At 47.4% G+C, this 21,762-nt stretch overlaps 1 protein-coding gene across 4 annotated transcripts in view; it reads left to right on the top strand.

Annotated features, from left to right (window-relative positions):
• Scn11a (sodium voltage-gated channel alpha subunit 11) overlaps nucleotides 1–21,762 on the top strand; it is a 70,332-nt gene that overhangs the window by 8,126 nt on the left and 40,444 nt on the right. For 2 of the 4 annotated variants that reach the window (NM_019265.2, XM_087560758.1), the window contains 9 exon segments: nucleotides 2,355–2,473; nucleotides 3,590–3,682; nucleotides 5,807–5,935; nucleotides 7,952–8,046; nucleotides 11,429–11,602; nucleotides 12,933–12,999; nucleotides 15,598–15,739; nucleotides 17,679–17,876; nucleotides 18,718–18,891. In NM_019265.2, the coding sequence (NP_062138.1) occupies nucleotides 2,355–2,473; nucleotides 3,590–3,682; nucleotides 5,807–5,935; nucleotides 7,952–8,046; nucleotides 11,429–11,602; nucleotides 12,933–12,999; nucleotides 15,598–15,739; nucleotides 17,679–17,876; nucleotides 18,718–18,891 (1,191 nt within the window). 4 annotated transcript variants of the gene reach the window in all.

The raw sequence follows: 21,762 nt of genomic DNA, 5'->3' as shown, positions 1-21,762 counted from the left end.
TGAAATATTTAAAGCAATGAGAGGAATCTCCAGAAGAGCCAGAGTACACAGGGGCAGAGCTGTACTGTACCTCCCTGTCATTGGTGGTGATTCTCTTCCCCTTGTCATCAGGGGTGGCCATCCTCTCTGTGGCATCAGGGGTGGCTGTCCTCAAAGAGAAGGTCATTATCAGTCCTGAAATGGTCTGTATACTCAAAGGAAGGGCACAGAGCCCTCTTAACAAGTCTTGGGCTCATAGACTCCCAGCACTGAAGGAGCCCCATGGCCCTAAGACTGACAGACACTGTGGCCGTACTTTTCCTTGCAGACAGATGGCTTCCAGGTCAGTATGTCCAGCAACTCCCTGATGGGAAGGAGGTGGCTAGAATGCTCTGGTGTAGAGCCTATGCTACACTATTCTTCTAGCTTTGCCCTCTAACCTGAGAACATGCTAGACCATGAGGTTAAGTGGGATTTCCCCTCACACCAAAGGAGCAGCGGAATGGGGTACCAGAATGGCCCTCACTCTGTGATCTGTCATCCTCAGAGCAGCAAGGAGAGCAGATCAGCTGTCAAAGGGAGAGTTTGGGGTGGATGGCAGAAGCTAGTGAGTGACAAGCCGCTGTCCAGAGCTGCTCAGGGACACGTGTCAGGAGGAAGAACGGAGCACAGTGCATATGCTGGTTGGTTTGAGAAAATGCCTTCGTGAGATTGGCCCGTGGACAAGTCTGTGGGGGCACTTTCCTGATTAGTGACTGGCGTGGGAGGGCCCAGCCCACTGTGAGAGGTGCCACTCTTGGGTAAGTGGTCCTGGGGTGTCTAAGAAAGCAAACTGAGCAAGCTATGGGGAACAAGCCAGCAAGCAGTGCTCCTCCATGCCTTCCCTTCAGTTCCTGCCTCCAGGTTCCTGCCCTGACTTCCTGTCATGATGGACTGTGACGGGATGTGTGAGCTGAGCAAATCCTTTACCCCCAAGAAGCTTCTGATAATGAGCTTCGTCCAAGCGACAGAAGGGAAACTAAGGTAGCCCACTGGGCTTTGTAGAGGGGGGACTCGTCATCTGGCAGAACTGCCCTGTATCCAGCATCTGTAGACCTGCTTCTAAAGGCCAGTAGAGGCCCCATCCCTGACAGATGGCTAAACCTCCATGCACAGGGGCAGTGCCCACCTCCTTCCTCAGGCAACGACCACAGGTAGATCTGCCCTGTGTGTGTTGGGGGCTGAGAGGAGGCCTTTGTGTGTTAGTTACTCTCCCTGGAGTTGGGACAAACCCCTGACATGAAGCGACGTAATGGAGGAAGTATTAATTTTGACTTACGCCTTGAGGGCTATAGTCTGTGAGGTCAGGAGCGGGAGGCAGCTGGAGTGCGTGGTGGCCGGTCACTCGGCTCCCGCAGTCAGGAAGCAGAAGGAGATGAACGCTGGTGCTCAGCTCACTTCCTTTTACTCAGTTGGGACTCCAGACTGTGAGGTGCGGCTGCCCACATTTGGGGTCTTCCCACCTTAATTAATACAATCTAGACAGTCCTTTCACAGAGATGCACAAAAACCGTCAACATTATACATCATACTGTGTCACACCTGGTGACTTTTTCCTTGGAACAGTCTGCATTTGTTTATTTAATCAATTAATTAATCTCTCTCTCTCTCTTTCTCTCTCTCTCTCTCTCTCTCTCTCTCTCTCTCTGTGTGTGTGTGTGTGTGTGTGTGTGTGTTGTATGATGTCTTAGCACATGTGTGATGGTCATAGGACAAATTGCCAGTATCAGTTCTCTCTTACCATCATATGGGTCCTCCGGGTTGAACTCGGTTCTCCAGATTTGGTGGCAGGCACCTTCACCTCTTAAGCCCTCTTGCCTGCCCCTGAAGTAGTTTAAAGGTTAGAAGCAGATCGGTTATTTCATTAGAGCTGCTCACACCTGCTGCATACCCATAGAGTCTCTTTGTAGCTTAAGACAAATTGCAAATATTTCTTTGAGAGTGGTAGCCTTTTAAGAGGCTGGCTACGTGCTTGTGGCTGTTTAAGCTTAGTTTCTGTGCATTCTCCTTCTAGTCCTGACTCTATACATACATACTGTGAATGTCAGCACCAAAGATTTCCTTGCCCAGATATGATACCATACCCTGGCTTCTAGGGCTTCAAGGCTGTGCTCTCCAGTGTGCCCTGTGATGTAAACAGCCCACAGCACAACGCTCATCTTGAGGCCGATGGGAGCAGCTGGCCTCCAGAGTCTCAGGGTCAATAATTCTGCCACCAGAGACTGCCGTTATTAGGGCTCTGGATGTGGTTTCCCTAGAACTTTTTCTAATGGGTCTTGGAAGAATGCTGTCTTGCCAGTGTGTTAATATTTTCACGTTGTGATTTTTCTTCACAGACATTCATGGTGTTGAACAAGAAGAGAACAATTTATCGCTTCAGCGCCAAGCGGGCCTTGTTCATTCTGGGGCCTTTTAATCCCCTCAGAAGCTTAATGATTCGTATCTCTGTCCATTCATATCCTTTCTCCAAGTCCATGCCGGGAAACCAGTGTGAGCCCCAGGGGTCCGTGTGTGCTCTGTTGCCACTATTACTGTTAGTTTGAGTCAGGGTCTCGTAGCTCAGGCTATCCTTGAAAGCCCCATGTAGCAGATAACCTCAAACTTTTGATCTTCCCACCTCTGCCTCCCAAGTTCTGGGATTATAGGAACATGCCGCCACACACCGTTTATGCAGTGCTGGGGGTTGAACATGGCTTCAGTATGCTAGACCAGCCCTTGACCAGCTCCATTTTCAGTGGAAGCAAATAGTCTTTGTTCTCAAGGTGCTCCTGGTGTGTTTGTGTGTGTGTGTGTGTGTGTGTGTGTGTACATGTGTGTGAGCGCGTGTGAGTGTGTGAGCAGCCGTAGCCCAGGAGCACCAGCTTCAGGAGACATGCCCAGAGGCATTTGAGTCTAAGTGAGCACAGAAGAGGCTAGGCCATTTTAGACCTGAGAGGGAAGCCAATGTGTAACCCGTACGCCTAGTTCCTGGAAACAGGGTCTGTGGTAGGAACTCTTAATTCAGGAGTACAGTAGAGAAGAACTCTCTGGAGAAGGAGGAAAGGAAGCAGGAAGGCGAAGAGGAGGGCCCAGCAGGTAGTGCGCCTGCTTAGCGTGCATCAAGTTCTGGGCTTTGCCCTCTCATGCTGCCACGGCCGCCGCAGGGGATGGGATGAGGATAAACCAGTGATGGCTGCAGTTTCAGCTAAGTCTGCCTGAGTCTGACTCTGTGGGGAGTCCCTAGATCACACGGCACCTGGATCTCAAAAGTCCAGGCTGGCCTCAGACTCTCTCTGACCCAAGAATGATGTAGAACTATTGCTGTTCAAGGTGCTGAGGTGTGAGCTGCCATGACTGGTTCCTGCAGTGCTGAGGACCCGCTGTGCATGCTGGGTAAATGCTCTTCCAACTGAGCTACAAACATTCCCGACCCAGGGACTCAGGGCGGGTTAAATCTACCTCCGAGCCTTCTTTAGAGGTCCAGAGGCTGCTCTCACAGAGAACAGATGTGTTTGTGCGCAAGCTCAGAGATCCCCACCACAATGGCAGTCTGTCGCCTCCTGCGGTGTCTCGCCTTAACGGGTCCTGGCACAGTCTTTAGCATGTTCATCATCTGCACGGTGATCATCAACTGTATGTTCATGGCGAATTCTATGGAGAGAAGTTTCGACAACGACATTCCCGAGTGAGTATCGTCCCTGCGTCCACAAACCCCGAAGTCTTGCTGAGGGGCTCAGAATGAGGCTCCCTTGGTAGAATGCTTGCTTGAAACCCTTGGTTCTGTCTCCAGCACTGCAGAAGCAGCACAGAGGTTCACACTGTGGTCTCAGCACTTGGGAGGTAAGGCTGGAGGATCAGAAGGTTCAAGGACATCTTCGGATAGATAATTGAACTTCAGGCCAGCCTGGGCTACAGTAAAACCCTTCTCCAAAATCAAAACCACAAAACCAAAAAAATCCCCAAATACCTCGCCCCCCGCAACCCCCAAAAGTATGCTTTAAAGAACGAGTGTCTTAAGTTGGAGATGAGCGGGGGTGGGGGGGTGGGGGTATAGGAGTGGATCTCACTTCCCCAACATAAATGCTGGGAGAGCCGATTTTATTTTTGTAGATAGAAAAAAAAAGTCTTTGGAAGAATTTAAAGTATTTGTGGTAAACGGCACACACAAACTTGTCCTGATTTATTCTTTGATAATTTCATAAGTGAATGTGTTTAGATCCTATGCCTGCCCTCCAACCATATACATTTCTTGTGTCTGGATTTTAAATTCTTTGTGTTCACAAAGCTTTACGAGGATCTATTTTGATAGATATATGACAGTTTACATGGTAACTATAATTACGCAAAGCCTCTAGCATTTTAGTGTTAGCATCCTCACAGCCATCATTTTATATAAAGTTACTTTTAGATTGTTATTTTTTTTCCCCTCAGGATAGATGGTTAGAAATGGCTTTCCTGGATCAAATATGTGTCACAACGCTTTTAAGTATGTGTTCATATTTTATATTTGTGTCTTGCTCATATAGTTAATATATCTACATTTTATATATTTTTTTTTTTTGGTTTTTTTTTTCGGAGCTGGGGACCGAACCCAGGGCCTTGCGCTTCCTAGGCAAGCGCTCTACCACTGAGCTAAATCCCCAGCCCCTACATTTTATATTTTAAGCACATATTCATATACCAAATATTTTCTGAAAAGTTTGTATCAGTTTATTCTGCCACCGTAAGTACTAGGAACCAATCAAATCACATTTTACATTCAAAAGTTTCTGTGGTCAAATGTTTATCTTCTTAGCCAGGCCTGGTGACAGAAGCCTGAAATTCTTCCTGGCAGTCAGGAGATGGAGCAGGATGGTCAGAAACTTGAGGGAAGCCTGGACTGCTTAGTGAGACTCCATCTAAAAAAATGCATTTAAAAATTACACATATTTCATGGTGGCTGGGAAGAAGGCTCAGCGGACAAAAGGTCACTTGCTGCTCTTGAAAAAGAACGTGGTTCAGGTCCCAGCACCCACATCGGATAGATCACAACTGCATATAGGTCCAACTCTCGGGGAATCTGACGGCCTCCCCTGGTCTCTGAGTAACCTGCATGTGTGTGCAGTGCCCACATGTGTACACACACACACACACACACACACGCCTAGGTAAAGGTAATCTTCAAAAATAGTTCTTTATATGAGTCACGACAGGACTTGTCATCCCAGAACTTTGGAAGCAGAGGCAGAAAGATTATGAGTTCAAGGTCAGTCTTGCTCACATAGTAAGATTAAGTGAAATGAAAAAATTTTTTAAAAAAATATTTCCTTACACTGGGAATTGGCGTTTCAATTTTATTACCAGCCTTTGTGTGGTACATCACGCTCTGTCTTTTACTTTCAACTCTTATTTTTCTATACTTTATTTTCATTTACATATTTCAGGTGTACAGTTTTGCTTGCATGTGTGTCCGTACACCACATGGAGGTCAGAAGAGGGCACTGGATCCTCAAAATTAGAGTTACAGACAGCTTTCAGACTCTGTGTGGCTTCTGGGAACTGAACTCAGGACCTCTGGAAGAACGAGCAGTTCCCTTAGCCACTGAGCCATCTCCCCAGCCCCTCTCACCCTCTCTGTTTGTAGCCTTCTCACCAGCACTTGACTACAGGCATGCACTGCCAAACTTGGTTCATGTGGCACTGGGATTCGAACTCTGGACCTCATGCATGCTTAGGCCAATACCCACCTCCAAGGCCCATCCCTAGGTGGCTCCTCTCTTTCCCCGTCATTTATCATATTCATTCTTTTTGTGAATGATTTGCTTTGTAGATACGTCTTCATTGGGATTTATATTTTAGAAGCTGTGATTAAAATATTGGCAAGAGGCTTCATTGTGGATGAGTTTTCCTTCCTCCGAGATCCGTGGAACTGGCTGGACTTCATTGTCATTGGAACAGCGTAAGACTGTTAAAGATTTTTGTGAGAGGTACTTGGGGTGGTAGAGGCATCCCTTCCCTTCCTTTGGGGCTCTGTGTGGATCTACAAGAGCAGCGTGGCCTGGGGTTGTGTGGATCTCTCAGCGTAGAAAAGGTTGCTTCAGAGCTACACCAGGAAGTCACTGGCCAGAGGCATTTTCCCCCATTCACTTGTGCTAGGCTCTGTAAGCACAGGGTTGTAAAAATAAAACACAAAGTAACAAAAGAGCCTCAGGAGGCTCACAGCTCAGGAGGAAAGAGAGGATTAATGTTAGTTACAAAGTGCTTGGCGGGATTAACATTAGTTACAATGTGGTTGGCAGGTTACCAGGGCAGGGGCTGCAGTACCTGTGTAGGAGCAAGTAGGGAGAACCAAGGACTCTGGGAAGTATCTTTGGCTGCTATGAAATCACGAAGAGTTTCGGTCCAGAAGTTTATTAGTTTGGGCTTTTAAGTTTAATGTTGCGTGAATTGTGGTGGTGATTTCCCACTTGGGGGCCTTTGTGTTAAAGTCCAGTGTGTGTGTGTGTGTGTGTGTGTGTGTGTGTGTGTGTGTTTGGGGGATGATGGCAGAGTCTTATTGGTAAGGTGGGAACAATCACAGGTCTTAAAAATCAAGCCAAGGAGTTCATTCAGTCTTTCTGTGGAGGGTGGGAGCCGGGAAGCTGGGAAGGGTTTTAAGTGAGAGAATGGGTGTACGCTTTTTGTTTGTTTGTGTTGTTGTTTTTTTGAGACATGGTTTTTGTATGCATACACTTGTGTGAATGCTTGTGGAAGCCAGAGATTGATGTCAGGAACATCCACCTGCTCTCCCATCTTATTACTCAGGCAGGCCTCTCAGTCAAACCCAGAGCACACGGATGTGGCTGCTCTGCATGCTCTAGGGATCGCCTGCCTCTGCCTTCTGACCACGCCCACCCAATATTTACATGAGTTCTGGGGATCCAGACATTGGAACCCAATTATGCAGGGAAAGCATTTTAAAGACTGAGCTTCCTTCCCAGACCTCCCACCCCACCCAACTTTTCATACTACAGGATACATGTGGAGGTCAGAAGACAACTTCTGGTAGTCTGCTCTCACCATCTGTCTTGTTGAGACAGGATGGCTCTTGCTTCTGTTGTACCACATATTCCAGGCTAGCCGGTCTGTGAACTTCCCAGTGTTCCTCCTGTCTCTGCTTTCTGTAGGGCCATAGGAATTCTGGAACTACAGATGTGTGCCGCTATGCCTGGATTTTTATGTGGGTTCTGGGCATTGGACTCAGGTTGTCAGGCCTGGATAGCTAGTAACTTTACCGTCTGAGCCACATCCCCAACCTCAGGGGTCCATTTTGAATTAGTTGTAGATGACTTAGGAAGAGTATTAAGATTCTTTCTTAAGGAAAACAAACAGTTTTGACACCTGAGTGATGTAGTAAATACAATAAATCACGCCAGCGTGACAGTAGTGCATCCATCTGTTGGAGGTGTTTGTGCCAGCCATTGTGGTTAGCACTTGGCCTGAGTTTTACTCATTTCAGTCACAGATGGTGCTAGGGGTGCTATTTGGCATTCGGCTCAGAGTTTAAGTTTGAAGACCACAGCTTGCATGCCCTGACTGTTGAAGATGTCCTGACTCAGAGATTAGGAGCATAGGCTCCAGAGCAGGGGTGGGGTGGGGGCTGGGGGTGGAAGGGCTCAGTTGGTAAAGTACTTGCTGTGCGCATACAAGGCTCCTGTGACTGATCCCAGCGCCCACATAAAAGCAGCTGTTTGTGGTGGTTTGTGCTTGTAATGCCAGCTCCAGTGAGGCAGAGACAGAAGGATACCATGCTTGCCCACCAGCTAGCTCAGCCCACTTGGTAAGCCCTGAGTTCAGTTAGAGACCCTGTCTCAAAATAAAAGTAAAGTGCACAGTGACTGAGGAAGACACCTGCTGCTGATCTCTGGCCTCTGTGGAGACGAGCAGTGTTGCCACACTGAGCAGCCCTGGGCTCTCCCTGTGTTTTGTCTTCTAGGATCGCAACTTGTTTTCCGGGCAGCCAAGTCAATCTTTCAGCTCTTCGTACCTTCCGAGTGTTCAGAGCTCTGAAGGCGATTTCAGTTATCTCAGGTAAGCCTGGCTCTTAGGTAAAATGCTCTCTGGCATTGAAACATTTCTGAACCAGGCAGAGCACAGGATGTGTGTGTGGCGGGGAGTGAGGGAGAGATGACTCCATAGTCAGGAGCGCTTACTGCTTTCCCAGAAGAACTGGGTTTGGTTCCAAGTATCCCTGTTGGGCAGTTGACAGCCAGTTATCTGGTTTTGCTACTGTGGATGACCCTGCCTTAAATATGGGTGTCAGATATCTCGACTGTACGTTGACCTCAGATATGCATACACCTAGGAGTGGTGTGGCAAGATTGTATGGTGGCTCTGTGTTTGTGTTTGAGGATCCTCCATATTGATTTCCATCGTGTCTGCACTACATTTATATTCCTACCAACAACATACAAGGGTTCCTTCTCCCTCCACAGGTGGCCTTAGTAGTTCCCCTCTTGACTCTTTCCCTCTCTTCTTCCCTCCTTCCATTTTCAACCTTTGGTCCTCCTCCATTCCCATTTCTTTTCTCCCTCCCTCCCCCTCCCTACACCATCCTTTCACCTCCCTCACACCATCCCACCCACACCATCCCTCCCTTTCCCTCAAGCTATCCCTCCCCCTCCCTCACATCATCCCTCCCCTTCCCTCACACCATCTCCTTCCCTCCCTCCCTCCCCCTCCCTTACACCATTCCTCTCTCTTCCTCCCTCCTTTATTCCCCCTCTGTTTCCCTCCCTCCCTCACACCATCCCTCCTCTCCCCCTCCCTCCCTTCCTCAGGCCATCTACCTCCCTCCCCTCCCTCCTCCTCTCTCTCCCCTTCCTCCAACCCTCTATAGGGGTATCCAGAAGCAAACCTCCAAGCAGTGACTCCTGCACTGACGCACTCATGTCCCCTCAAAAAATGTGTTTTTCTTTCAGTGAACTTTCAACTTGCATTTCCCTTACGGCTAAGGGTTCTGAGCATTTTTTTTTTTCATACACAGACCAAGTGTTTATTGTTCTTTTTGAAATAACAGGAACCAGTCCCATTCAAAAGAATTCAGCATGCATTACTCCTCTGAGGCTGCATTTGAGGCACTGGGAGTTTTTTAATCCCCTGGGCCATTAACACAACCAGAATTCAGACATGGCCAGTCACCAAATGCACTTCTCACACTGACCTACTATGGAAAAGTGATTTAAAGAAAAGTTCGATTTGAGAAAAAGGGCTCGATGATCTGAAATTTTTCCATGTCTTCTGGTTAAGAGTGTATCAAATCATTCTATGACAGCATTGTTCTTTAAAGTATGGTGTGAAAAATTAAAATACATATGAACTTATTTTAAATGTTTCTTATTTTAGGACCGTGGTTTCTACACAGAGAAACACAGTCTCACATAAACAATAAATGACTAAATGAATGATTAAATATTTATTTTTATTGAATTCGTTTGCCCACTTAGTTGATTTTATGAGTGCTTAACTTTTTGAGTTCTTCTTAGCTTCTCCACCCCCGTTCCTCTGTCAGCTGCACTGGCAGAGGTCTGTCCTGTTCTGTCAGCTGCCTCCCTCCCTGCCTGCCCCTGTCCTGTGCTCTTGTTCCTGGACCAGTCTTCCGAGCCCTCTGCAGCTTTTCACCACCTACATATGCACTGAGAATGATTTTCCTCAACTTTTCTCTGACAGATTCACAGGTTCAGGTCTTACAGGAAGGTCTCTAATCCACCTTGAGTAGAATTTTGTGCAGAAGTACAAACTGAGTTTTGACATCCTGTTTGTGGACCTCCAGTTTTCCCAGCATCGTGTGTTGAAGAGTTAGATATTCCTTATCTGATGTTTGTCTCTGACACATTGTCAAAGTGAGGTGACTATACTGGGGTGGCATTATTTCCCGAACCTGCGTTCTGCCTTGTTGGTGACCATGAGTCCTCTGGCTGCCTCATTACTATGGCCCTGTCGTGTAGTTTGAGATCAAGTGTGGTGATTCCGACATCACTGCTCCTCCATGCAGGACCCATTGTTTTGGTTGTTGGGGGGGGGGGGCTTCAGTGCTTCCGTAGGAATCCCAGACCGTCCAGGGGCAGTGTGTTTATAGCTTGAAGTCTGCAGGGCGAAGGGGGATTTAGGCTCCATACCAGACAGCTCGGTGAGGAAGGGAACCTCTAAATGCTATGGATCAGGGCTTTGCCTATCCTTTGCTTGAAGACCCAGCCTGAGACGTTTGCCAGTGCATCTCAGGATAATCAAACTCCTTTGTGTCCTTGGTATCTTTGCCGTGGATGTCGCTCATGCTTACTGATATTTCTCCAGTGAATTGGTGAAAGGGAAGGAGAGAGCCTTAACATCACTGACGGTCTAAGCCACTCCTCTGGGACATGTCTGTTGCGGTAAAAATAAAAATCCGTCGGAACGGTTCCCGCCTGTACCCTGGGTCTCGCTCCCTCACTCGTTCTGGCTCCAGCAGGCCATTGGACTATCCATAATTTATCTCTAATTAGTGTCTCTCCCAGCGGCTTTCTGCTAGCCGCCATCTCTCTGGAACCAGCTATCTGGTAATCAGGGCTCTAGAAGTCCAGCATGGGCTGGCCTATTGAGGCTCCCTACCATGGTCTCTGCCCACACTCCCAACAACCCAGTAAAATCAAGATTCAACAAACCACAACCCAACAATCAGATTTATACGTTAAATTCTCAATCCATAGTACATCCACACAATAAACTCACAACCAATTGATAAGGATATAAACCGCCCAACTAGATAAGATAAATTTGCCTACAGAAATCCATTCCAGCTACCTTGGCAATTCAAGACCACTCGGATCTGGGTCATCCTTCCCTGTCTCCATCTTGATTCTCCTTCCCTTTCCTTCTCTCCCCTCTTACAAAAGCTTTGTCCCCACCTTATTTGACCTAACGTGTTAGCATTCACCTGCATAATGATGTCAACCTACACATTTCCACTATTTAGATTTACCCTCCTCGCCCTAGCATGCACCTCTGCTTCTGCACGGAAGCCTCACAACCCTTCCCGTGCCTTGACAGTTGTCAGTAATTACTAAATGTTAACTACACATCTGTGTCATTCTCCAGTGTGGGCTTCCTGTGGCCCCCAGCCGTGGAGGTGCCTTCACAGCCAACCCCAAGAGAGTCTCCTGTATCTGTTTGACATGGTCCCCCACCCCCAAGTTTCCTCACAGCTCCTCAAAGCAGCCCCGAGGCAGCCAAAGAGCAGGGGTGAAGACCTAGGGCTCAGTGCTTTGGTATGGTAGCTAAGGATAGGAACTCAGGGCTTTAGAACCATAAGCAGGTCACCTCTCAGCGTCCAGCCTGCAGCCGACAGCCCTCAGGCCTTTGCTGAGCCCTTCTTGGCCATTGCCTATGTCTGGTCGGGGGACTGAGGGATGTGTCCCCACATGCCTCTTGCCCTCAGGTCTGAAGGTCATCGTAGGTGCCCTGCTGCGCTCGGTGAAGAAGCTGGTAGACGTGATGGTCCTCACTCTCTTCTGCCTCAGCATCTTTGCCCTGGTCGGTCAGCAGCTGTTCATGGGAATTCTGAACCAGAAGTGTATTAAGCACAACTGTGGCCCCAACCCTGCATCCAACAGTAAGTCCCCGCTGTTTACCCTTCGTTTTTGTGCATGGTTGACTCCCATCAACTCCCCACTCCTATGGTCTGATTAGTCTGTGCTTAGGAGCAAGGCCAGACTGTCCACCCCGAGACACATCACACACACACACACACACACACACACACACACACACCCTCATTCTTTCACACACACACATCTCATTCTTTCATACACACACACACACACCCTCATTCTTTCACACACACACACACCCTCATTCTTACACACACACACACATCTCATTCTTTCACACACACACACCCTCATTCTTTCACACACACACCCTCATTCTTTCACACATACACACACACCCTCATTCTTTCACATACACACTCATTCTTTCCCACACATACATCTCATTCTTTCCCACACACACACATCTCATTCTTTCACACACACACACACCTTCATTCTTTCACACACACCCTCATTCTTTTACACACACACTCATTCTCCCCCCCACACATCTCATTCTTACACACACACACCCCCTCATTCTTTCACACACACACCCTCATTCTTTCACACACACACACCCCTCATTCTTTCACACACACACCCTCATTCTTTCACACACACACACACCCTCATTCTTTCACACACACACCCTCATTCTTTCACACACACACACACACCCTCATTCTTTCACACACACACCCTCATTCTTTCACACACACACACACACACACACACACACACACACACACACACACACGCTGCACAGAGAATCACCTCACTCTTCCAGTTTCTCTGGAAAAGGGAAATCTGGAAGCAAAGTCCACAGAGCAGCAGCTGCTGCCTTTTCTTCCATTCAGACCTCAGCTCACTGCCATGCTTCTCAGAGTGAGTTCAGAAATACCTGGATTTGTCCAGAGGGAACCAGAAATTTCTAAGACCCTTCCTTCCTCTCAAGTATTTATTTATTTTGCAATGCCAACATTTCTTCTGTGCCCACCTCCATTGCCGAGAGCTCCAATTTACCCCTGTTTAGTGAGTCCTGAACCTCGTGTTGCTGTAGTCTGCTCACACCGGTCATAGCTGAGTCTCGTCTGGTTCAGCCCAGTGCTGGCCTCTGTTCCACCTGTGGGTGAAGGGGAAGGTGATGACAGTGACGGCCCATCCTCCCATCTCTCTGCCCCTCTTTCCTTCCTTCCTCTTCTCTCTCTAAGGCTCTATCCCTTGTTAGGTGCCCGTGTTGACCATTTCAGAGAATTAAAATGCATCTGCTTGAAAAGTAGTCTGACTTACTATTTGCTAGCGTTCTTCATGTTAGCATTCTCCTTCTCTGTGGCTTTCTTCTCTTAGAGGATTGCTTTGAAAAGGAAAAAGATAGCGAAGACTTCATAATGTGTGGTACCTGGCTCGGCAGCAGGTAAGAGGTCTAGGCCGTGTCCTTCCCAAGTCAACCACTCCGAGAGCTTTTGGGATATGAGCACATAGTCTTCACATATTAACTAGTAGCAGTGGGAGTCTTTAAGGATAAGTTTCCTGTGTCAGAGCCAGTTTGTTCATCTACCTTAGTTTTCCATTATCGTTTTTTAAAATTTTATTCATTTCTACGTGTGTCTGTGTTTTGCCCGCATGTATGTGCACCATGTACATACAGTGCCTGTAGAGGCCAGAAGAGGGCGCCAGATCATCTGGGAATGGAGTTCCAGGTGGCTGTGTGCCGCCACGTGGGTGCTGGGAATGGAAGCTTGGGTCTCTGGAGGAGCAGCCAGTGATGTTAACTCCATCTCAGTCTCCTAACTTTTGCTTTTAAAGTCAAAGACTCATTAAATTCCCCTCAAACTTAAGATCCTCCTGCCTCAGCCTCCCAAATAGCCGGGACTATGTGGGACTATGTGGGACTATATGTGGGACTATGTGGGACTATGCATCCATGTCTGGCTTACACAAGCTTAGATTTGTGTTATTTAAATGAAAATTATTTCACAGCTGGGCAATGGTGCCACATGCCAGGCAGAGGCAGGTGGATCTCTGAGTTCAAGGCCAGCCTGGTCTACAGACCAAGTTTCTCTATGCAGAGAAACCCTGTCTCAAGACACACCCCCACCCCAAATAACAACAAACCGTCTCCAAGTGTGGTTAGCAGGTTTCCTTCCAGTTATGTGGAATTGGTAGCTCACAATAAATATGTAGAAAATTCAATGATATTTGAAATTTGTGGACTGGATCTTTGAATCTTTCAAAGGTGAGTAGCTAAATAAATAATAGTACTATAAGACCCCGAAAGGAAAACCTCCTTGTTTGAGCACAAAATATGCTATATTAATCCATAAGAAAGCAGGCAATATTCTCGAGGGGAAGCTACAGATTGGTAAGACATTCTCCCAGGTATTTATTATGAAAGATACAGGTGGATGAATGAATAAATGAATGTGTGTTTCTCTCTCCATGGAAAACTAGAAGCTTAGAAAGCTAATTGTTAACTGTATCCAAGTAGGCAGGACCAAGGGACTCAGGAGGGAGACCTAATAACTATTATGCATATTTTTCAGGCTACAAAATTCTTACTTTAAATTATGCAAATCACCATTGTCTCAAAGTTCATTCTTTTTCTGTTCTCTAATTTCATTTTTGTTTTTCAATTTCTCTTTTCTTTCTTTGTCAGTGTCATGCAGTATATACTGAATTTTAGGGGTTTCCCATTGCCCTCCCTCTCTCTGCTCCTTCTCCCTCTGAAACATGTCTTTTTTCAATATGTCCCCCTCTGTCCTTTGTGGTGTGTATGTGTGGTATGTGTACAGTGTGCGAGTATGTGTGGTATGTGTGCGATGTGGGGTGTGTGTGTGTATGTATGTGGTGTGTATGTGTGTGCTGTGTGTGTATGTGTGTGTGTATGTGGTGTATGTGTGTGGTGTATGTGTGTGGTGTGTATGTGTGTATGTGGTGTGGTGTATGTGTGTGATGTAGTGTGTGTGCATGTGTGTGGAGTATGTATATGTGGGGTGTGTGTATGTGTATGTATGTGGTATATGCGTGTGGTGTGTATGTGGTGTGTGTGTGTATGTGGTGTGTATGTATGTGGTGTGGTATGTGTGTGGTGTGTATATGTGTATGTGGTGTGTATGTGTGTGGTGTGTATATGTGTATGTGGTGTGTATGTATGTGGTGTGGTATGTGTGTGGTGTGAATATATGTATGTGGTGTATATGTGTGTGGTGTGTATATGTGTGTGGTGAGTATATGTGTGGTGTGTGTATGTGTGGTGTGTGTGTATGTGATGTGGTATGGTATGTGTGTGGTATGTGTATGTGTTATGTGTGTATGTGTGTGGTGTGTGTAATGTGTGGTGTGAATATGTGTATGTGGTGTGTATATGTGTGTGGTGTGTATGTGTGTGGTGTGTGTATGTGGTGTGTGTGTATGTGTGTGGTGTGTGTATATGTGGTATATGTGTGTGTGGTGTGTATATGTGGTGTGTGTGTATGTGGTGTGTGTGTATGTGTGTGGTGTGTGTGTATGTGGTACATGTGTGTGTGGTGTGTATATGTGGTGTGTGTGTGTGTGTGTGTGTGTGTGCGTGTGTGTGTCCCACTGAGTTTAATTAGGGTTGCAGGAACACAGCTGGGAGGTTATCTACTGGAGCTTACCAGTGGCTGTGCCCCTTCCCCAGCAACCACTAACTGTCAATCTTTCCTCATGGAGAAGGTGGAACCTCTTGAGGGTTTCCATGCTGGGATGTTGACAGGTCCCATCTTGTGCTGGTTCCCACAGCTCCTGGGACATGGGTTTTTATATTGCTATAGTGCCTTGGATCTGCATTTAATCTTTCAGTGAACACCTAGCTAATATGATTTCATCATTAATCCCTTGGGAGAGTCAATGAGAGTCCTTGAGGGGACGTCAGGGAAACTCAGCAAGCAAAGGGAGGTGTGGGGGGATAGCCATCCTCTGTTTTCTTAGGGAGTTGGGCTGGGGGCAGGCAATCTAATCTTTTCTCGATTCCTTTGTCTCTAACATCTAGACCCTGTCCCAATGGTTCTACGTGCGATAAAACCACATTGAACCCAGACAATAATTATACAAAGTTTGACAACTTTGGCTGGTCCTTTCTCGCCATGTTCCGGGTTATGACTCAAGACTCCTGGGAGAGGCTTTACCGACAGGTTCCTATTTATGTTCTAACTCCCCTCTGTCTTACCAACCCGTGTATTGCTTACTTAAACCCACCCACCAGCTCCTCCTTTGTCATCATCTGAATCGTCTCTACAACTGAATCGTGCTTCAGAAACTGTGTCAGAAAATCTAAGACAATGAAACACCATGCTGGAAATCAGAGCACAAACAAATCTTTTTCTTCATGCATTTCTACCCTTAAGGTTCTCTCTCTCTCTCTCTCTCTCTCTCTCTCTCTCTCTGTCTTCTCTCTCACTGTCTGTCTCTGTCTCTCTGTCTCTCTCTTCCCCCCTCTCTGTCTCTCTTTCTGTCTCTCTCTGTCTCTGTCTCTCTCTTCCCCCCTCTCTGTCTCTCTTTCTGTCTCTCTCTGTCTCTGTCTGTCTCTCTCTTCCCCCCTCTCTGTCTCTCTTTCTGTCTCTCTCTGTCTCTGTCTCTCTCTTCCCCCCTCTCTGTCTCTCTTTCTGTCTCTCTCTGTCTCTGTCTGTCTCTCTCTTCCCCCCTCTCTGTCTCTCGTTCTGTCTCTCTCTGTCTCTGTCTCTCTGTCTCTCTGTCTGTCTTCCCTCTCACTGTCTGTGTCTGTCTCTCTGTCTCTCTCTTCCCCCCTCTCTGTCTCTCTCTGTCTCTGTGTCTCTGTCTCTTTCTGTCTCTCTCTGTCCCCTCTGTCTGTCTGTGTCTGTCTCTCTGTCTCTCTGTCTTCCCTCTCACTGTCTGTCTCTGTCTCTCTGTCTCTCTCTTCCCCTCTCTCTGTCTCTTTCTGTCTCTCTCTGTCTCTGTCTCTATCTTCCCCCCTCTCTGTCTCTCTTTCTGTCTCTCTCTGTCTCTGTCTCTCTGTCTCTGTCTCTGTCTCTCTCTCTGTCCCCTCTGTCTGTCTGTGTCTGTCTCTCTGTCTCTCTCTTCCCCCCTCTCTGTCTCTCTCTGTCTCTGTGTCTCTGTCTCTCTCTCTGTCCCCTCTGTCTGTCTGTGTCTGTCTCTCTGTCTCTCTGTCTTCCCTCTCACTGTCTGTCTCTGTCTCTCTCTTCCCCTCTCTCTGTCTCTTTCTGTCTCTCTCTGTCTCTGTCTCTATCTTCCCCCCTCTCTGTCTCTCTTTCTGTCTCTCTCTGTCTCTGTCTCTCTGTCTCTGTCTCTGTCTCTCTCTCTGTCCCCTCTGTCTGTGTCTCTGTGTCTCTGTGTCTCTGTCTCTGTGTCTCTCTCTCTGTCTCTCTCCTCTGTCTCTCTCTCTCTCTCCTGCCTTTTCTATTTTGAAAGCTCGCAAACATCACTGAGAGAGTTATGGACGGTCAACTCATGGAGATTGGCCTCCCTGTGAATGCTCGGTAGTTCCACTGCAAGAGAGGACACTAGGAGTTGCTGTGTCACCAGGAGGCCAGAAGCGGTGTGTGTCTTGCCTTTTGGCTTTCCTGATCACAGTGGACCAAGAGGAATTATCGTGGGCCACACAGGGGTCACTTGCACTTGCAGGTTTTGAGATCACACACGCATTTCTTTCGCAAGGTGGTGTAGCACTCATTTGTCACTTACACTCTTGACGGTGCAGTTGGGGCTGGAGAGGTGGCTCAGCCGTTAAGAGCACTCGATCCTTCTGGGTGAAATTTCTAGCAGCCCATCGTACAGCTCACAACTGCCTATCACTCCAGCCCTAGGGGACCTGACATCTTTTTTTTTTCCTGGCTATGCACACACAGCACACACTATCACAGACGTACACACAAAGATTAATAAATCTTAAAGAAGGAACCATGTGGTCGAGTTATAAAACATTCCAAAATATCTCATATTTTAAGTACGTTTGTGATTCTGTGTTCGCCTCATAGGTAGCTGCCCTGGGCTATGGTTAGACCCTCCTGCTGGAGATCTGAGCATCTGCCACTGTATCATCCTGTTGAACTATGGAAGGTGCAACAGATATACGCTGTGTTCTGCCCCTTGCAGATCCTGCGGACCTCTGGGATCTACTTTGTCTTCTTCTTTGTGGTGGTCATCTTCCTGGGCTCCTTCTACCTGCTTAACCTAACCCTGGCTGTTGTCACCATGGCTTATGAAGAACAGAACAGAAATGTAGCTGCTGAGACAGAGGCCAAGGAGAAAATGTTTCAGGAAGCCCAGCAGCTGTTAAGGGAGGAGAAGGAGGTAGGACTTAGACAGTGGGACCTGCTCCAGGGGTCTTCGGGAACCCAGAGATATTGTGAGGGAGGTTGAAGGTCGCCTCTTGGGGCCAGGTCTCAGCCCTTTAGTGCCCTGTGATTTACTGAGAATTTGAGCCCTTTGCAGGATGGCTGTGTTGCTGCTATTCTCAAACTGGTCTGAACACAGGGTTCTGTAGAATGTGGTCTCAATGATGATTAAATTCTGGAAATGGGTACGATCTAGAACGAAAACCAAATTATTGGCTCCAGAATGTAACTTATTTATGTGCAAACTTAGGCCCCTTATGTTGCAAACCTTCTTATGTAAATCCAAAGGTGTTTTTCTTCAGAACCTTCGCTCAGGGAGGGCTGGGGCTCTACCGGAAGTGGTCTTGTTCCTCCCTTCCTGGAATCCCATCCTGGAATCCCATCCCAACTGCGTGGCATCCCAAGAAGTTTCCCTGCCATTACATTCCCTCCTCCGTTCCTAAGATTCTCAGGGTAGTAACAATAGTTTTACACTCTGCTGTCTTCTGCATACCTCAGAATCTCATGGTAACTCTTCAGCATCCCCAGGCAATAAATACCCAGTCCCTAGCGCATTCTAGGTGTGCTAAGGATTGGTCCTGGGGAAGCATTGGGAGAGTTAACCCTGCCTTGGACACCTGCGAGGCCTGTGTGAAAAAAAACCAACCAACCAAACAAACAGAAACCAAGCCACTCCCCAGATAAATGACAGCCCAGCTACACGTTCAACCAAGGTGAAGGGCCACCTACAGGGTTCAGTGTGATGGAGAGAGGGGAGGTATAATCTGTTCATTAATTGCTTTTCCTCTCTCTCAAAGGCTCTGGTTGCCATGGGAATTGACAGAAGTTCCCTTAATTCCCTTCAAGCTTCATCCTTTTCCCCGAAGAAGAGGAAGTTTTTCGGTAGTAAGACAAGAAAGTCCTTCTTTATGAGAGGGTCCAAGATGGCCCAAGCCTCAGCGTCTGATTCAGAGGACGATGCCTCTAAAAATGTAAGTCTTCTCCCAGGGATCAACAGTATCACCGTGCCTCCGGGGGAATGGCTCTGCATCAGAACGATGAAGGGACGCTCTTCCTTCGCTTGTGGGCACACTCAGCCGTCTGTGCGGTGATCCCGGTATATATGTGAGCAGTCACAATGTGTGACCACGTCACCATGACAAAATTCCCAGTGGAACAACTTCAGGGACTAAAGAGGTATTTCGGTCCAGGTTGAGGGACTTCTAGTACGTCCTGGCAGGGGAGGTATGGCTTCAAGATCGACTCAGACTGAGTTAGCATGAGAATGAGGCAGCATGGTGACTGGTCAAATGACCAAGGAGCAGAGAGTTGGAACAGGAGGTATGGCCTTCAAAGCCCATGGTAGCCTATTCGAGTCAGCTAAGCAAAATCCATGGTGGCTTATGTCAGTCAGCTAAGCACCATGCTTCAGCGGGCCTGTGACCTCCCAAAAGTAAGACCAGGGTCTGGGGACAAAGTCCTTGGGTACACGAGCCTGTGGCCATTAGATTTTGGAGGCAGCCTAAAGGATAGAAGGCAGAAAGAGACCAGAGTCGGACCTTCAGACAGGGCTGTGTTATTAGCACACACAGTGAGGGACAGTATTTCTTCTGCAGGAAACTGAAGGGTCTGTCAGGGACAAAACTGGCTGCCCCCTTCTTAGTGGCAGGAGTTGGTTGGGGGGTGGGCTTGGGAATGAGGGAATTGTCACAGCCGTGGGGTCGGCTGTGTATCTCTCCTGCACTCTCTCCTTCCCGAAATTGTTTGCCCAAGGTGAGGTGGATTATTTTTCAAGACATTTCTTTCTGTGCTCACCAATGAGCTGGGCAAAGTCATCTGTGAACTAATAGGAATGGGGCGCACTCTCATTCCAAACCCTTAAAAAAAAGCATAGCAAGAGGTAAGGAGAGAGGGCATCAAAAGAAGCAGGTAACAGGGTGTCAACTCTTTAACTGTTTTGAGGTGAGGTTGGTTGCTGTTAAAGGGGGTTAGTTAAGGAGCGTGTCCTCTGGTCACTTAGCAGGAGAGTTTTAACTTCATTGACTGTCGTTGGATCATGTGATTGCTGTCACATATTCTTGGAGAAACTTTAAACAAATACTCCTTAGAGGATTCTAGACAGTTGATTTTGTTGCAGAGAAAAACTGATGGCCCAGGAAGGTGGACGGAGCGGGAGGAGTCGGGGTGGGAGAGCCAGAGTGAGCCTGAGGGATGAAATGGGTATGGCATTGGCTCAGGGTGATGGTGACCAGTCCCTCTACCAGGAGTTCTGCACCACAGTGAGCAGCAGAGGCATCAGTAAGCTGCAGGGCGTCAGAGGAAGGGAGTCAGAGGAAACAGAGGACTCATGTTAAACATTGTATCTGGGCCGGGTTTCTCCACAGCATCTGAGAGGAGTTTTTCTACTTGTATCAGGAACAGATGGAGCTGCTGTAGGATGAGATCCACCGGAAAAGCTTATGTGGGACATTTTGTTTGGGTACTGGGGGCGGGGAGTTCAGTGAGTAAAACATTTAAAAGACAGTGTATGTATGGGGATAGTAAGAAAAGGCAGGATCAAAGGGAGGAGACACAGTGGGAGGAACCAGCAGCTCTCACACAGGAGGAGGCTTGTGGCTGACCTCCTGTCTGCTCCCTGTGCCTCACCTCAAGCTAGTTTGGGTTTGTCGGTGTGGAAGCAGCATCGCTTACAGAGGACAGTGCACACCCTGAACAGGTCTCTTCTTGGCAGCAGCCAAAGAGTCCAGGCAGTTCTGGAGGGTGTTAAGCTGAGTGTGTAAGACATGGGTTCTGCAAGGAGGGCTTCAGTCCAGCTTCAGTTCAGTCCTGTGAACAATACCTAGAGTGGCGAACGGAGGGAGGAGTTGATGTGCCATGTCCCGTTAGAGTCCTCTCAAGAGTCATTTTTGTGACCTGACTTCAGTGGGTTGTGGGCACTGATCTCTCCTAACTGCTTCTTTCTCACTGACAGAAATCCCAGATCTCAGGAGGCAGAGGCAGGTGAATCTCCAAGTTTGAGGCCAGCGTGGTCTTTAGAGTGAGTTCCAGGATAGCCAGGGACACACAGGAAAACCTCAAAACACTGAAAAGAAAAATGTAAACACAGTGAGAGTAAACTAGCAATCCCTGCCGGGGATAGTGTACCCCCCATCTGCACATAACATCTTTACCCTGGGCTGGTTTTTTGATGGGTTTGATGCCTTCTCCCTGTCCCAGAGTCGTGAAAGGAGGCTTTGGAAAAAGCTCTTAGACAAACACGATCAGATCCAAAGCGGATAGGCCACATCTCATCTCTAGAGCTAGCTTTTCAGTGAAGTAAAAAGTGTCAATTTTCTGACATTTTCTATGCTCAAAAGACATCTGAATCCCTGTGAGACTGAACCCAGTGATCTAAAGTAAGTATGTGTGTGTCTGCAGACAACCTGAGAAGCTCAAGTATTTTCCCCTCTCATGAAGACACCAACTTGTTAATAATACAGTTACCTGTAACACAGAGGCCAGCAAACAGGAAACTATTAAAATACAAGCCAACGTATCCAGGCTTGTCGAGGAGGAAACAAAGACATCAAAAACACAGGCATGGGGCTGGAGCAATGGCTTAGAGGTTAAGAGCACTGGCTGCTCTTCCAGAGGTCCTGAGTTCAATTCCCAGCAACCACATGGTGGCTCGCAAGCAGCTAAAATGAGATCTGGTACCCTCTTCTGGTGTTCAGGCATATATGCAGACAGAACACGGTGTATATAAATAAATAAATAAATAAATAAATAAATAAATAAATAAATAAATCTTTAAAAAAAGACCATTAGTTTTTAAAAAAAGATACAGGCAAAGGAATCCTGGGAACAGAAAGCTCCATATCTCA

Source organism: Rattus norvegicus, chromosome 8 (assembly GCF_021556685.1).
Source record: "Rattus norvegicus strain SHRSP/BbbUtx chromosome 8, alternate assembly SHRSP_T2T, whole genome shotgun sequence".
Taxonomy (NCBI): domain Eukaryota; kingdom Metazoa; phylum Chordata; class Mammalia; order Rodentia; family Muridae; genus Rattus; species Rattus norvegicus.
Note: the sequence above shows the minus strand (reverse complement) of the source record. Positions and strands in the feature narration are given on the sequence as shown.